Source organism: Liolophura sinensis, chromosome 9, assembly GCF_032854445.1.
Source record: "Liolophura sinensis isolate JHLJ2023 chromosome 9, CUHK_Ljap_v2, whole genome shotgun sequence".
Classification (NCBI taxonomy): domain Eukaryota; kingdom Metazoa; phylum Mollusca; class Polyplacophora; order Chitonida; family Chitonidae; genus Liolophura; species Liolophura sinensis.
This window is the reverse complement of record NC_088303.1, coordinates 15,921,774-15,941,891: the sequence shown is the minus strand read 5'-3', so window position 1 is coordinate 15,941,891 and position 20,118 is coordinate 15,921,774. Positions and strand designations below refer to the sequence as shown.

The window sequence follows — 20,118 nt, the reverse complement described above, 5'->3', positions numbered from 1 at the left end:
GCTGTGTGTTAAACATTAAAGGAGTAGTGGAAGTAGTGAAAGCCTGTTACAACTTGGGAACACATGTACATCTGGTTTGGAGCTGAACCCTGGGTACCCCACTGGGGCCTGAGGACTGTCTAGCTAAGAGTGGGAGAGACAGAGCCAGTAAACTAGGGTTTGAGAGAGTGAGACCTAAGGTATTTGCTTCAGCAGCCCATGATGCTCTTGCCTGAGTGAGTGTGTAGGCTTGAGTGTTACTTCTCACTCACTGGGCCTGCTTGGCTGGATCACCCAGCATCCTGCTAACATTGGCGGACTAGCCACAGAGTTCAGATCTTAGTCAGTAGCACAGGCTGGAGGAACAGTCATACTGTTTACCCATACTCACTTCCCTACAGTTTAAATCATATCCCGCTCATGCATCGCCACAACAGATCCAGTTGTTGTGAGAACTTGGATATTACCCTTGGTAAACAGCGTTGTCATTGATAGGCAGATATGTGATTACCTCGGAATCCCTGAACATTACATTGAGAATTTCCATGGTAACCAGGTATGGTTTTCTTTGTTGACTCTTCGTTTGGTGTTTTGTTGACATCTTCCAAACAGTACTGTTCAGTAATGTGTGTGGTTTAAAAGTCTTGTGTACATTCATCACTGTTGGCTTAAATGTGAGTCAGTTTCCAAACTTTGCACTTAAGGGAAACTACTGTGTTTGTGGGTGTGCTGTAGATGTGTTGTAATTTGCGTTCTTTCTTAGGACAGTGTGTTGACATTGTTATCTTAGAACCCTCAGCTTCAGATACTCAGTAAGTTTGTTTCCAGTGCTCTCACCCATTTAAGCATTTAAGTTATGTCAGACAGTACTCTTACAGCATGTCTGTAATTTTTCTGTAACACTTGTGTTCTGTAGAGAATGTCTGCATGTACTTATAGCCCTTCAGGCTTCATCAGTTTTTATTTTGCTCATTGGATGACTTCACTTGAAGCGGTGTAATACTTCAGTGATGAAGTATTAATGGATATTTTGTTTCTTCTTGTAGCAGTAAACTTCTGGTCTTCAAATTTTAGAAAGAAAGAGAGAGAGAGAGAAAAAAAAATGTCATTGGATTCTTGATTTTTTTGATATTTCGACAGGAAACTGTTCTACATGGTTTATCCATCACATCCAGGTTTATGTGTAAATCAGCCCGCAGTCTACAATTTGTGTGTAATTGTAATGTTGCATTAAAACATTGCTTACAGCGACTGAGTACTTCACATGGGTATATTAGAGGCTGGATCTGCTGTTTCTGTTCTGAGAGCAGCAGTCAGTGTGTCATTATGTATTTACTTTCTACAGATTAGTTCGGTGTCGCCTGGATACGCACACTTTAGTCTAATTAGTTATGAAACAAGTACTGTGACCTATGTTAAGGAGTTGAGCCAGCCAGAGGCCCATGCATCACTGTAGAGATATGTAGCCTCAGAACGGTTTTAAATGACCTAAGTTCAAAGTTCTTGTCATAATGTCTGCATAAGGTGAGCGTTAGTTCCAGCCTGCCATGACGGTTTATGGATAGCGTAACTGTCTAGTATCAGCTTCGTTTCTTTTACTCTCTCCTCTTTTTTTTTTGTCATTTTTTTTTTTGTATGTGTGTGTTATTTTTTTTAGTGGTTCAATAGGTGTTGAAGGAAATACAGATTTTAGATGAGAAAAAGCAGAGAATATGTTTTAGTATTGATGTACTCAACCATGTTTTGGGTCCATACTAAGAGATTTCACACATGGACTGGTAACAAGTAAGGCCTGGTTTTTCTATTCTCAGACTTAGTGTATTTACCTTAGGATTTGTATAAGCGAGGTTTTTTCCTACTTTTCTACCTTTATGTTTCCTCGAACCCCCGTCTCGCTACCAATGTTCTGCCATGAGGTTGCACGCTTCATCGTAAATCACTGGTAAAACAAGGTACTGTTTTCCTGCTGAGATGTGACGACTGAGAGAGAGATCTGTAAATAGCTAATGAGTTGGCAGGACTATTTTAGTCATCATATACATGCGGACTTGTCAACAGTATAAGCATAAGGTGTAAAGCTTGTGGGCTTAAAACTTCTAAATTGTGGATTGATCATTTATTCACCGTACCATTGTGACTGATGATGTCATTTTCTAATGCTTAATTTTCCCCCCTAGCTCATTTAAATACTTACGTCAAATATATCTTTATATATAAATCATTAGAAATTAGAACATGGAAGTTGATTTTAAAAAATTAACCCAAATACATGTAATATAATGCCAGATTATGATTCTGTTGGAAAGAAAAAATAGTGTGGTTTTATAGATAATATTAAAAATAATGAAGATTTATTGGTTTTTTAATTTAAATTTAATAAAAAGATAAAGGGGACAGATATGACCTGTGGAGTATGTTGGTTTCTTCAGTAGAAAAACAAAACACATGTCCTAGTAGCAGTTAAGTTACAGTTTTTATCCATGACGATTGTACCAGTATAGTACAGACACCTAATTGAAAGCAGACTCCCAGTGTGGCAATGGAAATTGACAACAACAACAACATGGGAGGTTAAAAGAGGAACCAGAGGGCACACGTGACCTTCTTGAAATGGCTCTGCTTAATGGTGGAAGGGGATTTCTCACAGGCCTCATCTAAGCCAGACTATTACACCGGTGAGATAATCTTACACAGGCCTGCTTTTTCTTCTAAATAACAGTTGATTAACAGCTGGGGAGTGGACATATCTTTACGAGCAGATGAATAAATTTATCTGTATAGCCATAGGTCTGTTGCTGCACTGGGAACCTGATAGTAATTGATTGTTGGTTTTTTTTGGTGCTCAAGAGAAATAGTTTCATTGTTTCTGTAACAGTCATTGAACTTTCAATCTTATTTTCACAGCTTGTTTGTTTTATTTGTCCACATTAGTTGTTTTCGCAGAATTTTTTATGTGTGAATTTGTTCAGACTGGCATTGTCTTATATGATGGTTGGGAGACCTTTCAAAATTCCTTTGAAATTTAAGTCCAAGTCAAAAGTAGGTATTGTGGTTTTGAAAGATAAACATATAAAAAAGAGTTTTTGAAAGATAAACATATAAAAAAGAGTGTGTTCTGCATTTGACATGGATTAGTTTGCATATCATACATACATGTATAAATGTCTTTGCCTCTGTAAAATTTTTATTTTACTGATGACCTGATGTCATTGCATATATATTGTAAGACTTAGATATAGTGTATCTTTTTACTTAAATAGTATATATTTTCTTAAACTATATGTATCATAAATATACATATGATACCAGTAGCTAGGCTGTATTATGGCGTAGGTTCTCTCGGGGTCTAAAGTAACCAAGCCAGACACCCTGGTGTGTTGTCATCTGTTTTGCTCTCTGCTGCTTTACTCTGCTGGCATTTCGTCCAAGAAACAACAATGGGCCTGCTCCAAAGTGACTTTCAAAAAAGAAGTCTCTTACCATCGACCTCCCATGAAGAGCGCAAAGGGTGGTTCAGAGTTTAAGAGACTGGAAGAAAGATGAGGATGGCCCCCTGACACGTTTTGTTTCTTCGTCGATGTTTCGTAGTCGTGGAGAAAGGTCGTGGTCATTTGTCGTGCCTCGCGTTTCCATCCCAAGAGATGGTGCAGGATAAAACTGTGAAGACATAGCTGACATACTGATGAAGACTAGCCCAGCATATAGCTCATCAATCCAGTACACCTTCTTCCCACAATCTTCAGAGGAAGGAGGAAAAAGGTTTGGTGGAATGATAACAATCTGCTCTTGCATATCCAAAGCATTGGAGTTTTTTGTGGATGTTTTCAACTTGCCCCTGCTGTTGATAGATGATGCTCAACACTGTCTGGGCATATTTCTGAAGTGTAATGAGACATTGCATGCACTGTAGATGGTAGAGTGACTTGAGCACTCAATGCACCTGTCATCTCCTTATGTTTCAGTAGGCCCTATCAAGGAAGCAACAGCAACTATCATTTTATTACCTTTATATGACCCTCCAGAGGCTTTAATATAGAGACACATTTGAAGTAATACGGTTGGAGTGGCCTCAAAGCATAGCTGGTTGGTCCACTTTCTGCTGGATCAGGCTGATTGGATTCCTGAGATTTATTGACTGTAATCCAGTGATATGTTTCAAAATACCCATGTGCTACCTCTTTCCTGGCCATCTGTGGCTTGTTTGATGGGATTGCTTGTTCACGGGCACCAAATCTGTGCATCTTAGTAACAATAACTCTGTTTTATGCCCCGATCCGCTGTCTGCCTTAATTTTTTCATTCAGGTTTCCGCAATGGGGAGGTGCGACATTTCTCGTGTTTGTCATTCCATGCATTGGTTCTGCCACTTTGTGTTTACTTATGACCTTTGTTAGCTGTAGAAGGGTCAAATTACAGAGGCGGGTAAAGGAAAAAAATTTTCCAACAGATGTTGTGCATTATCTTGCTCAGCTCATCCTCTTGTGGCCATGTGTATTGGTAGCATCTCCACATCTTCAAGAAGGTTGTGATATTTGGCTAATTTAGACAGTGTTTTTTTGTATCCGATTCTTGTGAGGAACCCATTTTGTGTTTGTGGACATGTCGGCACCCTCTGGTCTTTCCCTGGAAGAAGACTTTAACTTCATTGAAAATTTTTTTCCAAAGCACTTGATTGCATAAAAAATGGCACTGTAAGTGTGACAGATGTCTGAATGAATTACGAGAGTTGGAGTGACTAGGAACTCTCGAAATACTATGTTCACATTATGAGGTAATGCACTGACATGGTGGAGTGTAATTCTGCTGAGCAATTTTCTCTCCACTCCCATTTCCCTCAGAATGGTATAGTCAAAACATGAAATGGGATAGTGTTGCCAGTGCACCAGAGTGAAGCAGATTTATGCACAATGCAGATTTGAAGCTGACAGAGGTGTTCACTTAAAGGTGAGGCTTGGTTTCTTGACAGATTTGTGTTTTCGTGCAAACTTTTTTTCATGCTGCCTGTCTATTTCTAGCTCAGAACTGTTGTCGATGATTATGCGATCATGACGATCATGTGCCAAGTCACAGGTATTGCCAGTTTTCAGGTTTATACAGAAAGGTGTGAAGCATGGGATCGGATTAGTGGCAGTCTTGAGCCTGCAGTTTGTCCCCAGCCTTGTGTTAACATTTTTGTGGGGAGATCACAAGTGTTGGCATGTAGACAGAAGCCTGTCATAATTGTCCTAACTCTGCATGGGTCTTGTTCACACCCCTGTGGGGGTCAGTTGTCAGCTCAACGTCTCTAGAAAAACACATGTTCACTCGCATATTGACATCTTAATGACATAATGACACCTGTCCTAGATTTCTTGTCTCTTGTTGTTTAGTGTTTTAAGTGAAGCTCATCTGAGCATTTTCCCATGGTTCCTGATAATACACCATTAAACGGCTTATTAATAACTCTTTTAGGGGGACGTGGTTAAAGCCTATCAGATAACCATGAGGATCTTCTGAGGGCTGATTTATGGGTAGGAAGTCTTGTATTTTGGTCAGGTTAACCACAAAATGGGATAGCAAGGATTCTTGTACACAGGTGATCTTCATAAATTCTACTCTGCATTATTGTTCGCTTCTGCTGTAGCTTGATCAGGTGACAAAGAACTCTTTGGATCAAGCTCTACTACTGATATGTCAGTGAGCACTCAGAAATGGTAGAACAGATTATTTGTCTTTTTGTTTTTACCTTGCTTTGTTTCATATCAGTGGTATGCTGTTTCATTTTAAAATTATCTGACATTTTCAGATAACTCTAAGCTACCGTAAAATTCTGTGTAGGCATTTCTGTTGATTCTCCTATATTTAAGCATAATTGTTCTCATTGCCATGTTCTGGTTAATGTTCTACAGCAGAAAGGTTTTGGAATTTATGGGATTTTCTCCCCAATCCATTATCTGAGCATCACAGGAGTTCCTTGAAAACAACCATTGTGGCCCAACTCCTAATCCCAGCAGAAGGTTTTTCGCCAAGACTTGTCTTTAATGTGAACCACTTGGAATTTGGTAGACATTCTCAGGGGAGCGATATGTAAAAATAGGTTGAGACTTTCAGCTAGGGTGTTTCTTTGGATAGATCCCATGCCCGCCTGTAGAAAAACTTGTGTAAATGGAACGGAAATATCTTCCTGTAAAGGTTACACCAGTGATCAGTGATAGGTAAAGCCTGAGACCCATCTTTAGCTCTCTTCTGTCTAAAACTTGATTCCATGGCCTAGCTGTCACTACAAAAATGGCTGATGGAGACAACATGGGAATAAAAAGATAGAGAGCAAAAAAGAAACATTGAAAACTTGTTGCATTAGGAAACATTTTCCAGCCACAACTTCTTCCTAATATTTTCATTCATCTAATTATTTTCTTTCCATGTATTGAATTACCATTCCCAAGATTGAATCTGCAAAGATGCCATATTTTCAGTCCAGCTGTGTTGAAAGACTGTTGGGTGGTCTTTCTGGCCTTCCATATGGTTGGAATTTAATTCCATATGTCTACCCTAACGAAACTTCTGATTTTTTTTTTTGGCAGAAATGCTGAATTTTTTTTGCTGGATTTATTTAAGCTTATTTTTCTTTCAGACTTACTGGATTAAAATAACTCGAGTTTGGTGAACCAGAAAAAGAACACTTCATTCTATGAGATAGCAACATCAATATTTATTACATGTACATTAAATTTTTAAAGCAGATTTATTTATTCTTGGACAGTGAATTCTTAGTTGGTTTGCTTCAGGTAGTGATGAGTCATTATTGCTTAAGAAGCTCAATTTTCAACTTTTCTGCCCCCAACATTAACATTTCCCTTAAGTGGGTTCATCTTTGTCATTGTACTTAGATGTTGATGTATCTTAATAAATCATTTTGATAGGAATTTATGATTCCACTTTGTGATTGATCCCTTTACCAGTTAATTACGCTCTTGTAGTCTTTGAGTTGTGCATACTCAAAACACTTACAGTAGCCTAAATTATGACATTCTATAGTAAATTATGCATTTACTAAACTTCTCGTTTGGAGGGAATATAAAAATGTCATATAATCAAAAGCAAAATTGATGGTAAGGAGCAGAATTTTTAAAATATGAATTTTCTGTGACCAACCCATCAGTGGAAGCACACTGTTTGGTTTATCTCAAGCCCAGAATCTGTAACTGTGCTATCACAACATTATACCCAGAATCAGTAGCACCAATGCTGGACGTCTGAATTATTGTCGTAAAATGGGTTACCATCATGCAAGAGAATTTTATCTCTAAACCAAAGAGAGAGGAGTGCATTAAAATATGGAAATGAAGCCCATAAGTGGCTCAGGACTGGGGAATGTCTTCTAATTCAGATAGGGCCACCATTAACTGGCTAGCTTTACTGTCTTGCCAGTGACTGACTTCTCGGAAGAATTGATTTGGCTGATGTGTTTTGAAGGCCAGTTGGTGGTGACCATTTTCCCATTAGTTGTACCAGCAGACAAGTTTTATGTCAAATCGGACAAAATCTTTAAATTTAAAGTAGCATTCTGTCGCCAGTGGTACTTGTGGTGATGGCATTAAAGTGTTTCTGGGTAAGGGTTGGTAAATATTGTGTAAATTCTTTTAAAACCTGACGTGTGTCATGATATTGCTATTTGACATTGCGTCTGCTGACACTCGTATATAAATCCCTCAACTTCTGGAAGGTTACCACTTTATTTGGACTGAAATTTCAGTCTTTATCATTGAATGTCAAATTTTATGGAACTATGTGCAAGCTGAATTAATTTCTTTATAGGAATACTAGGTGCTTGCATTGTTACATAACAAAGACAGGGAAGCCTCAGAACTGGGTGTTGAGAGGGCTTCTCTAGAAATTGCTGGAGATGAAAGCAGTTAGTTGCTGTGTGAGAAAAACCCCTCTAACTGTTAAGTGGAAGGAATACATCAACTATGTAAAGTTATTAGGTGCTTTATACCAATTACAATCTGACACAATTTCCTTTGTCTCTACATAGCTATCTGTAACCTACAATTGATACTCTTATATAAGAGTATCAAACTCTTGATGAATTCTGTGGCATAAAAATGTGATCAAAATAAATTGACCTCTTTACAGATTCCAAGAAGACAAAATATTCTGTAACTATTCCAGAGTAGGATTTATGTGCCAGTAAAACAACATTAGAAACAGTAAGAAAGAAAAAGAAAACATAGATAAGGTGGAAGTTGTTGATGACCTAGTGCATGAAAGTACAGTTATTCTTCAACCTTTTTGCATTCATCCATATTCTGAAGGCATTATTCTGTGTTGACGGACAAAATTATACTATTTGTTATAATGGCCAATCCAACACCAGGGCAGTTTTGTCTCCAAAAATCAAAGTAAAAATGTGCATAAATTGCTCTGAAATTTGCTCTTTCATATGCTAAAAGGTGAAGGAATTGGGGTAGGTGTCCCCATGGTTAGTATGAAGGATTAGCCAGTGTTCTACTGGAGTTAAAGGATTTGAAGTTTTCTTTGTTAAAGGGGCCCCTATAATCACTACTTGTGAGAGCGCCGGATGGGATTATGACACCTAGGCACTGCTTTAGCCCTTCACCTTATCTGACACAAGCTTAGTGTACCCTCGTCGTGCCCTAATCAGGGTATAATAACAACCACCTGTCATAGGTACAGTCACCTTATCTATCCTTTGACATGGGGGCGTTTAAAGACCCAATTAGGAGAGGGTTTCCCACTGTCAGGGTGTAAGTTGTTTGTTGTCCCTCTAACTGTTCCTTTTCACCTTTGGCCAACAGAAGAGATTAGATTTACCTGAGAGAAAGGCTCAGGTGTCAGTTCACATCGTTAAGGACAGGTAAACTGCTAATCCCACCATAAATAACACAGACATTGATTGTGGTGTGTGAAATGTTGGTGGGTGTATCATTTGATAAACTATAGGTTTTTGAAGTATAATATGGCTTGATGACAGACACCTTTTAACATTTACCGAGCTCAAGAATTTGCCTTGTACATAAAAAGAGTGAGTGAGTGCTTGGGGTATAACGTTATACTCAACAATTTTTCAGTCATATGACGACGAAGGAATCCTTAGGGTGCATGTACGTGTAATGTGCCTCCTTCTTGCAGGACGGATTTCCACCGCTCTTTTATTTAGTGCTGCTTCACTGAGACGACTTACTGAAGGCCAGTAAGCCGCCCAACCTGAGCCATTATACTGATACGGGTCAACCAGTCGTTGCACTATCCCCTTCATGCTGAACGCCAAGCGAGGAAGTTACAACTTCCTCTTTTAAAGTCTTAGGTGTGACTCGATCAAGGGTTGATCCTGGATCTCTACTGGTCCCGAAGCGGACGCTCTATGTTACATAAAAAGAACTTTATGTTTTATAAAGTGTGCATTTACCATTGTACATATACCTTCAGTAATATCCTGGATTTGAATATAGATCTTTTAAGGTAAAATAAGTACTTTATGAACATTTTTGGAGTGAATTAAAGCTCATGACTATTGTCAAACCTTGTATTATTGTGTGTATGATATAAAGCTGAAAACCTTGGTGACTGTAATATCATTGTCTACAGTGTAGTGTTGTGTACTTGTACCCAACATCCTCAGGGGAGCACATAGTTGTGTAACACTGCCAGTGTTTCTTACAGTCTCCGCTTTCCTCAGGACTGGAATGAGGAACAGGTGCATGCAGGGATTCCACACTTAAGGAATGCTTGTATGCGATTCCCATATCTACATGTGCATACCAGAGATCCAGCACTGTATACAGGGTTAGTAATACGGGTCAGCTCCTACCCTGAACTCAGACCAGTTCCTTACCTGAACTCAGACCAGTTCCTATCCTGAATTCAGAACTGTTCTTATCCTGAACTCAAATCTTTTCCTATCCTGAACTCAGAACAATTCCTAACCTGAACTCAGAACAGCCTCTATCCTGAACTCAGACCAGTTCCTAACCTGAAGTCAGAACGGTTCCAAAGCTGAACTCAGAAGTGTTCCTAACCTGAACTCAGAACTGCTCCTACTCTGAACTCAGAACTGTTCCTAACATGAACTCAGAAAATTCTGCAAGGCAACTGTTCTAATACATTATACATATTATTATACATAGGTTAAAGCACTAATGCAACAAAAAAGTGTTTGAGTAAAACATATAAATTTAAGGTTGTCATGTAAATCAAAATTATATCCTATTCGTGCATTAGTTTGGCTGGAGATCCTTTATTTTGTTTTGTTTTTTTTTGGATGTAAAATCCTTGATGATTGTGGGAAAATATATAAGAATGTACTTTTTTGAAAGAAGAATATAACAAATCTGTGATGAAACCGATTACTATTAACAATAATGCATCATTTATTATTTTTATAGTTAGCAAGTGGTTTGTCGTTGTGATCATTTGGTCTGTTAGCATACATTCTACATCACTGAAGAGTGTCAGGCAGTGTGCAATGATATCGATTATACAGCCCATTCCATGAGTCTCAGGCAGATTACAATGATATCGACTGTACAGCCTGTTCTATGAGGCTCAGGCAGTGTACTATGATATGACTTTACAACCCCGTTGTATGAGGCTCGGGCAGTGTACAATGATATTGACTGTACAGCCCGTTCTATGAGGCTCAGGCAGTTTACCATGATATGGACTTTACAACCCGTTCTATGAGGCACAGGCAATGTACAATGATATCGACTGTACAGCCCGTTCTATGAGGCTCAGGCAGTGTACCATGATATGGACTTTACAACCCGTTCTATGAGGCTCAGGCAGTGTACAATGATATCGACTGTACAGCCCGTTCTATGAAGCTCAGGCAGTGTACGGTGATATCGACTGTACAACCTGTTCTATGAAACTCAGGCAGTGTACAATGATATCAACTGTACAACCCGTTCTATGAGGCTCGGGCAGTGTACAATGATATCGACTGTACAACCCGTTCTATGAGGCTCGGGCAGTGTACACTGTGTTCAGTGGAATTAAATAAGGGTGATTACCTTCTGCATGAGTTAGCTTTAATCAGATTCCTTCACTGCAGCTGATAAGCCTGTGGCCAGGTGAGAATCTCGTTAAGGTATGCCCTAAGCTTACCTGTGTATAGTACAGGCAGGTATTATTGCTGTTGGGTGAGACAGGTATATTTAGCCAGGCAGGTTAGCCTGAATGTTGACAGGGCATGGTGAAGATGTTTAAATACACAAGGCCTTTATCTGAGGATTCCTGCTAATCTGCCAAGGTATGACTCTGCGATGAAGATAAAGCCAGAATAACTAATTATCCTTAGACAGACTGGAGTCTTCGGTCAGTATACAATCCGGACTCTGTTGGCTAGCAGGTAGATATGAGGTGGCTGCATTCAGGCTTTACACTAAGGTGTTGCTGGACATACCTGCCTTTTGTCACACGGCTTGCATTAATATTTATCTCGTTATCTCCCTAATGAGGATGTAACAGTTACAGGTGTAGTGAGATAAGACCCAAAGACTGACAGAGTGTGAATATCCAGTAGAATCGTGGAACAGTAAGACTTCGTGTTTATTTGTGTGTCAGACTGATTTGTGTAATAGTGTCTTTCACGGTATTGTTACCTGGCTTTAAACGTAAGTGTGTGGAGTAAAAAAAAAAAACAGGCAGATAGAAAAGATTTTGCCTGAGGCTTTAAACAGAGCTGCACGCGCACTCCTCAGAAGACAGTAGCTGCATAATTAATGAAGGAGGACATGCAGGCTTTGTGATGCATAAGAAAGTGAAAGGACAAAATGAAACAATCTGGTTCTTTTTATGAAAGTTGAAGATGTAGATCACCTGTGGAGATAAAGCGGTGTTACCTGAGAAGGGGGCGTTCTCAACCGCTGAACACACCTGAACACGGATTTACCTGTACAGGTAGAAAAGCTGTCTGATTCAGATCTGGAGTATAATAGAGGGACAGGCTATTAGCTATATTGTATCCTGACCGGACATCACTCAGTTCCTGTTTGTGTGAACATGTGTGTGTGAATCAGTCGTACATGTAACTACCTGGCTATAAACAGGTTGCCCTCTCACCTGGTGTTATACTATATTATTACTATAGGAATGTATATGTACAGGTGATCGGGCTAAGTTCTCACCTACTGCTTGTGTATGGAGTCTTTACCTGGATTTTTTACCTGGCTGTAATAACTAAATCATGATGTTGATCAAGAAAAAGAGGTAAGGTTAAATACAGGTACTACACTCATCATTACTATACTCTATAGAATATAGTTGTTTTAGTTTTTACCCCCTTTTTTACCCCCTTTTTGAAGGATATATCTTTGTATTTTCTTGTAGTAATTCCCTTAATGATACATTGTTCAGAGAAAGTATATCCTAACCACAAATGTTGTATTGAGTCTGAGTGGCATTTTGTTTGATAGTGTATAGAACTAGTGAATGAAACCGAGAAGGCACTGGAATATGGTATAAGAGGCCATGTACCTGTATGTATTCGGTTGTTTGTGTTTGGTTGTTTGTGTTGTGGGTTGGTTAATAACTATGTACTGTTGCACTGTGCCAGTGTTCAGGTGTGTATTAATTATCAGATTTTGGCCAAGTCTGCCATAGGTACATGTAACTGCAGGTGTAGTTATATGCTATGTATTCTTTGTGACAGGCAATTCTCTGACCAGTTGATCGTGAACTCAGAGTCATGCGTGACAGGGGAATCGGTTGTTCTTTGATGTGGATGAATATTCATGTGGCTGTGGTCATGTCTAGGTAATTTCTGCCCAGTTGACCTCTCTAGTTGTTTGTCGGTATGAACAGCGCCATTACTCAGACACGCATGTACATATTGGCATGACCTCTGATGTTATCTCAATGACCGCGTTGCTGAATAATTGAATCACATTCTTTTTTGTCCATTAGTTGGACTTTATTGCTCATTCATGACCTTTGACTCTGACATCGTAAACATTGGCATGTGGAATACAGGTGAGCTATAGCTGTATATGTGGGTCCTGGAAAGACCAAGGGGTGGGCCAGAAATTTCACGTCAAAATGGTCTCGCTGTTTTTAACTTCAATTCTGAAAATGTTGTTTGTGAATTCATTGTAAAATGGCATGTTTTGTGTAATTTCAGGTGAAATAATATGTGATCTAACATTTCTTACCAATAACTTGTTGTGTATATAATGACCAGTACAGTTGTAGTAGACTGGAAGTTTCGATGTGTCATACATGCAAAAAAATGTGGACAAATTTGCAATTTTGCTTTCTAGTATATTTACATAGTAGGCTGTGTACCACGCCTATGGGTATATCTTTATAGTAGCATCGGTATTCATCAAATACAGATATATACGCCCAAGAGTTGTTTGAAAGCTTATAGAAACTTTGTATAAAACTTATTTATTCAACCTGTCTGTATTGTGCATAGCTCTATTGGTTGCTAGGTTGTCCGGGTACATTCACTGTGATTGGTGTAATCCTGTTACCAGGTGGAAAACCCAGCAGGATCCTGTAGATATGTCACCGTGATTCAGACATGTGACGTACATATACTGAAAAGTGATACTATATATAGCACATAATAGAGCAGGAAGTGTGTAAATAAAGTAGAAGGTAAAGAATATGAGGTAGATATTTAATATTTAAACAGTACTTTGGAGTATATTTTTTAGTTGGTCCTATATCAGAAATGTGTTGATTTGATGAGACAAATTGGTTATCTTTTTTTAATTTTTTTTCACAACCAGGATACATGTATATGTATAGATATATGTCATTGACTACGTTGAAAATGAGTCGTGTACAACCATTGACTAATCAGCTAAATGTTCATTTAGGCTGTACATGGATGCAAATATCTTATACATTATCAGTGGATTACTTATACCCTTAGGTTTACTTGTACTCAAAATGTACCTCTGAAATATGTATATAATTTAGATGTAGACCTACTTATACACTTGATCAGTAGTTTATGTATACCCTGAGGTTTTTCTCGGACAGATTTGTATCAAATAGATATATTGATATGAGCCTACGTGAACATATATCTATTTTTCATAAGGATATATATATATACATATATATACACACACATCATGCACATATAGATATGTACTTTATCAGTACTGTAGTTAACTAACCCCTAGAAAATGACCAGAACAGTTGATTGGAAGCCTTATCAGCGTTACCAGCTTATGTTCTTCACTGAGGTAGAGGTATATTTAGAAACTTTGCTCACATTTTCTGAGTTTAGTCTCTTATCTCTGGCAGTAACCATACATGAAGGGTTAGATTGGGACCATTTCTTATCAGGGTATTGATTGGCCCAGATTGTATTCCATCCTCTGACATGTACTTGAAGCCTACCCTCAGCTAATTGAGGGGGAGGAATAGGGTAGGGCAGTGTGGCAGCCTTAGACTAACATTATCAGTGAAAAGTCTGTCTGAAGGACAGGTATTTTCCTTGCAATATCTTTGAACTGGATTTTCCTCGGGAGCTGACCAGACAGCGAAATTGCCCGAATGACAGGTCGCCTGGGTTTGAGCAGGAATCAGACGCAAGCAAACGGCAGATCAGCAGCAGGATCCTGGGTGCTTCAGTCCATCTCGCCTGCTCAATTTGCCAGGTAACTTCTGGCTGCTCCATTAATCTTAATCAGCCCACACGAACTAGGGAAGGGGCTCCAAAAGGGGCTCCGCCGGTGTGAGGGTGGGGCAAAGGTTTTTAAGAACGTTTAAACTTCAAGGTGAATTTGAATGAATAATTATGGCCTAAAGCCGAACCATGCTGTAGGAAAGTGAAGATGTCATGTGATTTTGGATTTTATTCACACATATCATATCACTGATCAAAATTTGACCAGCCTTGTCTATAGTCAAGTACACCATGAATTGGACATGTGGTTTTATCACTACAAAATTCACAACCTTTCCATTCCCCTAATAAAGCTATGGTTTCATTTTCATTTTTATCACTTGTCAAACTGCCCAGTCGGGAATCCCATGTCCTTAAGAGGACAATAATCCGCTTGTAAATTGATTTTGTGACTGCAGGTGAAGGTATCTCGTTAATCGGCTAACGAGTTCTCCCATAACACCCAGGTAACCCTGTTTATGTCAAGTTGCTTGTGTGACTTGCGTGCCAGTGTCGCATTGGCCTTACCTGCCTATAACTTTCCTAAAGGTTATCAGGTTATAAACAAGCTTTTACTTGGAGTGTGTATGTTCTCCCTGTGAAGTACATGTACATGCAATCCATTCTGTATACCCCTTTGTAGAACTGTTTAATCTGGTCACATGCATTAGAACCTTACCCTCTTGGGCTCAATTGGCATATGGTGACTACAACAAAGACTGCAATAATTTATTGAATATGAAATTAAAATTAACCCCAAGAATAACATAAAATTGTATGACCTTTCATGAAATGATATAAATTATAAGGATATGCCATTTCATGAATTATGTTCTGGAATATGAAACATAAGTGGATTAACAATGTGTCATATACAAATTACAAAGTATAATACCTTTTTGACTCTTGAGTCAGGAATGATTATACAGAAGTTCAGACTTCCAAACTGTGGTTATCTCCACCTGTAGACAGGAATGTTGAAGTATGGTGTTAAAATGCAAATTAACAAAAAATACATCAATGGATTTAAACTTTTACATTTAAAGGTTTATTAAAAGTTTATTTAAAGAGTGATGACTGGTGAGGTTAGGGTTCAGGATATGCTATAGAAATGAGACACTTCGTGTGGACGCTAATATGATGTATTCATTACAACTGGGCATAGACTCATCTCTTGTCCTTAGGTTGTCGTCGTTGTCGCAAGACTCAGCTCCGATCCACAAGTCTGCGGAACTAGACTGATCTATCACCGTGGTTACTGTAATGCTAAGGGAAACCCTGGGGAGAGATACAGATTATATAGCCATGGGACACGGTGGTTGTGTTTAGTGGCCCCTGGTGGGAGTATTCCCCTGATTAGAATCCAGCCCGGGCAGGTATAGGCTGAGTGCAAAAACGTGGGATCAGTAATGTTGAAACATACATGGCAAATGAGTATTTCTCAGTTACTTGGCTGAGAAAAGCAAACAGTGCAACTTATTGATGAATATGTAAGATTTATGGCAAAATGTATGGTGTTTATCATTTCGATTCTAATTGCTGACAACAGTATCTGTGAAATCGGTATGCCCTCTGTTGGCCTTGGAGTGTAGTCAGAAATGTGAAAAGAAAGTATTCAAGCAGCCCGTTTTATTGGGCAATAATTTTATTTTAACAGAATAACCCCCAATTTTATTTATTCCTACCTAGTCCAGACAGCTGTTAACAGTGCAGAAAACAGGATGTCTAAATAGCACCAATACTCTGTTCTTAATTGTCGATTTGGATATTGGCACTGCTATCTGGCAAACCTTATACAGGTTGCTCTGTGCAAAGGTACATTCCACATTTCTGACTCAATCGTTTGATTTCGCTTTTCTGGGCAAAATTTACACTGCAGTATGCATCTGGGTTATTGTTGTGGCACGTAATGAGATCTGACATATTAGAAACTAATATGATGTAGGCAGTTAATAGTGTTAATATTTTTGTCAAGGTAAAGGTAGGTACTGATTTGTTGTGTTATTTTTGGAACAGGACATCTTGATGGTACCGCATGACTGACATTAAAAAAACCCCTCAAACCATGTCATTACATTGTTGGTAGCATTTGATCGATAGTTTTGACACTTGTGATGAACTCATTAGCGCTCCCTAGATATTGAGACAGAAATGATATTGATAATTAATAACATGATGACTAATACAGTATCAGTGGCTGATAGCTTCAGGTTACGCAGGGGCAGGTATGCGTGTGTATTACAGGTGTTATATGTAAAAAGGGAGGCAACTTTGTGTCACCTGCATCCATGACTCACTACTGCTAACTGACCTGAAATAAGCACGTTGCAATCATTATTAACGGATGAGTACCTGCTGCATATTGAATTACCCGGGGAAGTCATTCCCTTTGAGTACAGGGACAAAAATCAAAGGGTGCATTGGAATTTGGCTTGCATACTCTGCAATAACTTTTGGGTAGGGGCTGCTCGCAAGGAGTAGATGGTGGGGAGGCAAGGTACAAGGGAAGGGAAGCAGGAGACCGAATCTCATCTCATTATCAGTGTGGTTTTGAAAGCAGTGACAGATTACAATGTGAGAAAACCCTGTGGATAATTTATATAGTGTAGTGGATGAGTCACCCTCTGTAGACAGGCTGTCTGTCCCCACAGCTTCACCACAGGTCCCCTACAATCCTCCAGGAGTAAGCTCAAACAGCTGGCCACAATCTGGGCACAAGACAATAATTAGCAACTTCACATACCTCAATAGCCTTCAGTTTTTTTGTTTTTTTTTGTTCATTGGAAAACCCCAAAATGTTTTTTTTTTTCAAACATCTGAAATTAAATTTTTTGTGAGTATGAGGTCATATCATATTGATTTCATTTTATTTTCCCCAAAAACCCTGACCGAGTACTTTGAATGTCGTACTACATGTGCTTGTGATTATGTGTTCTACAAAGATTCAGTTGTTCTGAGTTATGAGGATGTTGGGGGTTGGGGGGAGGGGGGCAGGTCATTTTCCATATCATCAGGAAATCTACTGTTGATAATAATCAGTAACTGAACAGGCCTTTTTTTGTTTATACATGTAAGTGGTAGTTTGGAAATTGTGGGAAAAGCTGTTTATTATGATAAAAAGGTTTTGTTTGAATTAAATTTCCAGTTATTAGAGATTTCAGCTTTGGGTGCATTGTTGGCTTGCATCATGTTTGAAACTTGAAGCTGCCTGAGCAACTACACAGACTGTCAGCCTGTTTTGTATATAAGAGATTAAATCAAATTGCCACAATTGAAGGTTGTTAACCCTGAGTTTAAGCAAATCCCTGGATAATAAATATTCGTGAGCTTGAGTTAGAGCTGTGAACGCCAGAAGCATTTCTGGCTTATGTAAGTCAAGAGCTAGATAAAAAATGTTAGTATAAAAAATATAATGTATCCCAGTTTTCTCCTATCTTTTAACCTGCCTCTCCATCCCCTCACAACACACCACCTCTCTGCTGCTGCTGTGATAATGTTGAGTATAGAATTTATTCTGGCTGAGTGGATTTAGAAGAATAGACATTTGCTGAAATGATTCTATTTTCAGACTGTTTGTCAGGAAGGGGTTTGTTTGTGACTTGTCACCTTTGCTGATTGACCTAACACTAGCCAGCCTGCATCCCTGACCTTCCAGTCTGCGATAATTTTCCCAGGGTGAAGAAGTCTTAGCAGAGTTGTTGTTAGATTGTACAGACACCATTAGGCTGATACGTAAATCTTCAGGTGGATTAATCTCATCTGACCCCCCCCCCCCCACCACCCCCACCCCCCCCCCACCCCCCCACCCCCCCCACCCCGAGCTATGCCAGTTTGAATGTATCAGCTTGTGGGATTATCCAGAATCTGTGGTCTTCAGGTTCGCAGTACACTGCTGTAACTGCTGACATCTGGGTGGAAACTTGATGTGTCATGAGAGTCTGGATCTATATAGTAGTATGCTGTCTTTGATACTAGTATGTAGTGCTTCCATCAGTGATACTCTGACCGTGATAATCAAACCATCATGTATGTCCCTACTTCTCCATCCATGTAAATCCATGATACTCAGATTATAAAAGTCTATGATTATCTACTTATGTAATCCCCCTGGCACCCTGCTTATTTAAGTCCATAGTTCTCTGCCCATTTAAGTCCATTATGCTTAGCTGTGATATGTTGATTCTTTAAGTCCATAGTTTTCAACTTAAAATCCATGATACTTAAGTACAGCTCTGTTTTCTCTGTAAGTCCATGATACTCTGATCATGTACGGCCATAATTTCTGCTTATATAAGTCCATGGTACTGAAGTACACTTTTGTTTTACTCTGTAAGTCAGTGATACTCTGATCCATAGAAATTCCCATTGTTTTCCTGTTTTCTGCTCATGTTAGACACTGGTACTTTGCTTGTGTAAGTACATGGCATTAGCCTGTAGGGGAAGTTGTTAGTACAGGGCATTCTGCTGGAGTAAATCCTTATTGCTCTTCCTACCACCCCTTCTGTTTGCTCTATTGAGTAAGAGGGGTCGGGGTGGGGGGTGGTGGGGGGGGGGGGGGGGTCAGATTGGAGATAGTGAGGCAGTGTGAATGAAAGGATAGTTGCAAGGAAGACAAATTGGCCTGACCCTGAGGAATGTGAAGGTGATGTGGAGAATCTTTGAACAGCTGGATGTGCTGTCTGACTGACATCCTCACATCCCTTTCCCTGGGGAATTAGACATGTCCCCTGGGTGAAGGACATCATCTGGGCTGATACCTCACATACATCACCCATCTGAAGAGGCTAGTATTGGGTGCTGGGCATTGGCTCTGTGGAAGGCTGGGTACCATCTTGGTGGACCATTTTTTGGCCTTTTCCAGACACAACACTTTTAAGTCCCTGCTATCCAAGTTAAAATACAGTGGTCATTCTATATCTCTCAGAGTGAGAGAGGCCAAGTATAAAAAATGGAGGGGTGTGGAGTATACCTCTAAAGTTGGAGGTGAATGCTGTTCTTGGACAAGCCATTTAAGGTTTAATGCTTCCCACTTGCTACACTGTTAGATTTTCATTTACCTTTCATTTGTTCATTGGAGGCTTTTTAAGTTAATAACACATTTTAATTTTGCTCTTTATTTCTCATATACATGTATAAACGCAAGTTGAGATGCACTCTGCATGTTGTCCTGAATTGGATTTGAACCATAATTTGAAAGAAAGACAGAAAATAAAATTTACATAGTGATGAAAATGTCAGTCTACCATTTCTAGAAAGCCTATCTTGGTATACCTGTCTTCAGTGTGGGTTTCCCACACATCGATTTGTTATGTGAGAAAGCCACTGGAGTATACATAATAAACATGGTTTAATTAGGTATACCTGTATTGGGATGCCCTATCCCCCCCCCCCCCCCCATTCCCACTCAGCCAGTGGGCCAATAAGCTTCACTTCACAGAATTCCGCCCAGTTTAAACAAGCCATAAAATGTAGTTAGCTGTCTGGAAAGAGCACCACCAGTGGCATCCA

The 20,118-nt window shown here is 39.3% G+C and overlaps 1 protein-coding gene across 11 annotated transcripts in view; it reads left to right on the top strand.

Moving 5' to 3' along the window:
* The window catches only part of LOC135475487 (rap1 GTPase-activating protein 1-like), a 193,720-nt gene that overhangs the window by 129,409 nt on the left and 44,193 nt on the right, over positions 1-20,118 (top strand). The window contains exon 1 of one of the 11 annotated variants that reach the window (XM_064755413.1): positions 311-535. The exons of 8 other annotated variants lie outside the window; for them this stretch is intronic. In XM_064755413.1, the coding sequence (XP_064611483.1) occupies positions 525-535 (11 nt within the window). In that variant the 5' untranslated portion in view covers positions 311-524. Of the gene's footprint in view, positions 1-310; positions 536-12,022; positions 12,195-14,523; positions 14,603-20,118 lie in introns of those variants that run through there. 2 more of the 11 variants (XM_064755412.1, XM_064755414.1) reach the window with 2 other exon arrangements.